Source organism: Hetaerina americana, unplaced genomic scaffold (assembly GCF_022747635.1).
Source record: "Hetaerina americana unplaced genomic scaffold, ioHetAmer1.1.p SCAF_712, whole genome shotgun sequence".
In the NCBI taxonomy this organism is placed as follows: Eukaryota; Metazoa; Arthropoda; class Insecta; order Odonata; family Calopterygidae; genus Hetaerina; species Hetaerina americana.
Window position 1 is genome coordinate 72,530 of NW_027287331.1, and position 3,894 is coordinate 76,423.

At 36.5% G+C, this 3,894-nt stretch overlaps 1 protein-coding gene across 1 annotated transcript; it reads left to right on the forward strand.

Moving 5' to 3' along the window:
* Window positions 1-213: 213 nt before the first annotated feature.
* Window positions 214-3,886, forward strand: LOC139697292 (uncharacterized; the record flags this gene model as incomplete). Its single annotated transcript, XM_071595952.1, has 5 exons — window positions 214-875; window positions 962-1,109; window positions 1,222-1,390; window positions 3,098-3,286; window positions 3,790-3,886. Coding segments are annotated over exons 1-5 (729 nt in total), but the record flags the coding sequence as incomplete, so codon positions are not given.
* Window positions 3,887-3,894: the final 8 nt, after the last annotated feature.

The following is a 3,894-nucleotide window of genomic DNA, read 5'->3' on the forward strand; positions in this document are numbered from 1 at the left end:
GCGCCGCCATTGTAGATACTTGAACTTTAAAATGAAAAACGAATAATTGACATTTTCACCAAGTAGTGTGGGGTGTTGAAGAGCTCGTAGAGTATGACAAACTGTTACTAAGAGATTGCATATACCAGCTGTTGAACGAAAGTTATGTAAACTACGGAAAATTCCAGTCTCTCCTCTCTTTGACCGTATCAAATCATGTCGTTTGCATTCGTGATAAGAAGCTAATTATCTTGAAATCGATAATAATATTTTAAACTCAGATAAATGTAAAATTTAGTGGATATATTTCAATCATTAAAATAACCTAAAGGAATTAGCTGTTAATCCTGTATCGTAGTGGAAAGGGATTCTTTGTGTGATATGAGAAAGTTAACGGACCGAGGAAAATTGGCATTAAGTAGTGTCGCAATATATTCTGAATGACGATCTTGCAAGGGAAAAGACACCACGAAAAACCTCAATTTTATACTGCTTCGGATTTAAGGGAATATCTTGAGTTGAACATTCGGGGATAATGTTTATGTCCTGAGTGTATTTTTTTAGTCACATTAACTTTTCAAAATGTGCCTTGGTTGTGAAATTTTTCTTACACAGCTGAGAGCATGCAAGCGGAATGTGAATTAACAATCTGAGGTCACGAGCAGTACCAGTGATGCATTGAATTTTTTGTTTGTCGTTGCCGAGGAGTGAGATTTTTGACCAATGAGTTCATTTAATGTAGTTGAAATTGTTCAATATTGTTTATCATAATGAACAAAAAGGTAGTTTCAAGCTACCAAACCTCTGGCTCTCGAGATCCGATTTGGACTCAGGTTTCTTCCCAGCCAGAGGACAGTTTGGTTCTTGGTGGGTCCAGGCATGGAAGGCGGTCCGGGGTATGACTGAAATGTTTGAGTATCCGGTTTTTGCTACCGTACCATGGAAGAATTTACTTTATTTCTAAAAAATTAATACCTTTCAGAGATCAGCAGCTCATACGCATGCACAAGATCAGACGGCGACGGAAGTTAACATTAAGGGGTTAGGCGTTATGGCAACTGCAGTATTAATAGCAGGAGAAATGGCTGGTAGCGGGGTTCTTGCTTTACCGAGAGCTGTCATGGATACAGGTCAGTTTACATTAGTTCATTTAAAACGTTCATGGACAAATATAGCGGCATTGTAGATATAGTGTCTTATTTTTTGGGACAATAAGCCTCTATACTATTTTTTTCTGTTCAGGTTGGATTGGGGTAATTCTAGTTATCGTGTTTTGCTGCTGCGCAGCATATTCCGGTTCCCGCCTTGGAGAATGTTGGTGCATTATAGAAGAACGATACCACCAGCACAGAGGGAAAACAAGAAATCCTTATGCAACTATTGCTTTAGCAGCCTGTGGTCCTTGGGCTAGGTACATGAAGATAATTTTACGTATAATTAAGTGCATACTGCTCACTTAAATGAGAATAACTAATTAGGTACCCTGAAACAAATGGACATTTTGAATTATTCCTTCAATCAGAATTCTAACTTGGCTTCAGAAATTTCCCCCAGTTCTCATTTATTACTTGTAATTTATTTTCATTATTAATGCCGCCATTTTTGTTTCATATAGAAGTTTCAATGGATGAAGATAGCAACTTTAGGTTGATTAGAAGGAGAAAAGGTTTTTTGTGATTGCAATAGAATGAACTGAGATCACGTCCCTTCTGAACAAAATAAATGAAATTATTGTAAGTGTTGCATATCCGAGCAATGTGACAAACACAAATGTGCCTTACTGGTACTTCCATGCTCATGTTTTCGCATCTTGTATTTGCTAATTTTCAAATGAAGGAAGATTAACTTTGCTAATTCCAATAGAATTTTTATTTTTCATGACCACGGTTTCGTCACAAGGCAACATCATCAGGATAATCCTAATGGTGCCTTTCGATGAAAAAATAGTCATGAAAAATAAAAATTGTGGTAGAATTAGCAAAGTTTGTCTTCCTTCTTTTACGCCTCGTGTGAAAGATTTCCACATAGAGACAGTGTCTTAATTCATGAGCAAGTTGTATGCAGGGAGAGGTTGCATTCCAGAAAGTAACTTTTCATTTGACATTGGAAATCATAGGTCCTCTACTCAGTCCAGTCATGACTCATAACTTCTCGCTTACTCCTAGTAGTAGTAGTGGTTTTAGGGAGGTGAACGACAGCTGGGGTCATTTCCACCACTAGGGATGGACAGGAAAGGATGAAGGGTGGAGAGAAACCTGGTGTCTGCAAGCCTATGCTTAACAAAAGGTGCCAAGGGGTCCGCAGTTTAACGTCCCATCTGACACATCATACTCACTTAAATTTCTCTCCACAAAGCACCTCAAGGGGATACCCCTGAAAAGTATCAGTTTCCTCCAGGATTGGAATCTGGGTACTCTAGGTGGGAAGCCAGTATGTTAGCCACCGCACCATCCTGATCCCCTTATATTGGGACTCACTCCTAGCATTACTTTAAGTGCATGTTATCTTTCATTTTATATCCTCAATAGATGATTTTGTTGAATATGCTAAATGCAGACTGCCCTCCGCTGAGGATATAGATTGGAGGTGACAGATATCCTGCATAATATGTGACAGCCATCTTCAAATTAAGGGTATTGTCCTGCCAAGAAATTTTATTTGTTGTGAATATTCGTTATTCTTCTTTCGATATGTAAATAGTTAAAAAATACTTGTCATATTTTTGCATTCACCCTAAATCCTATAGTTGGTTTTCAACTATTTGGTCGCAAATGTTGGATGGAAAAATCTTTATTAACTCTTGAAATCAAAAAGTTTTTCTTAATTTTGGGTTATTTGATGCACCATGTTTGAGGTTGCTTGTTAGAATAAGCTTAAAGAATAAATTGTACGCATGTTTTGGAACATTTAATATTGTTTTCCACCAATTAGACCATTTCAAGCATCTTAAATGTCAGAGCCCACAGCATTCAGTATATACAAATATTCTCGTCCACAAAAAATTCCTACCCTTATTGTGTCTATATTTTAGTCAATTATTTATACTTCGAAATTATCCCCAATTGAGTCAGCTTTTTTTTTAGTTTGAAAATCATGTTATATGCCCTTTTTTTTGCAGTCGTCTGGTATCTACTTGTATCCAGATTACACTTTTTGGAGCTGGAACTGTGTATCTCCTGTTGGCTTCCAATATAGTCCAAGATATGCTCTTCCCAGTGATGCCAGACATTTCCTTTTGTCTTTACCTACTTCTCATTGCGGGGTTTCTTTGTCCCGCAATGTGGCTCGGATCACCAAAAGACTTTTGGCAAGTAATGGATCAAACTGTTCAAACTGCCTGTTATTGGTATTCTTGTAAAATCCATATCGTCTAGTAAGAAATGAGTATGTTATCATTACTAATTCTCTAACTTCTCAAGTTTAAATGATATTATTGTTTTATCAAATTGTTGCAGGGCAGTGTGTGGATTAGCCCCCTGGTATGTTTTGCGCATTTAGTAGGGGCCAGCTTATGATTTGGCTTTCATCAAAAGGGTTAAAATATTATTATATGATATTATCAATGAGTTAATATTCACTGCATCATAATGGCAAATACTCCATAATTTGAATGAAAATTAAGGAGAAATATCAGTAAAAATGAAATGCATACATTATAAAAAATCTTATAGTGTTTGTGGATAACTACCTAATTACTTCACGCGTTTATTAACTTCTCTTTTTAATGTTTAGTGACAGTATATTAACATTTATTTGATTCAGTATTGCACATTAATCATATTTTAATTTGATTCCCTTATTTTTCAATAGGATCGTTGGAATAGGAGCATTAATGACTACGGCGTTGGCCTGTATCTGCATATTCTCCAAAATGCTCATCGATTCAATGGAACCATTTCATCACATAGCACCCAA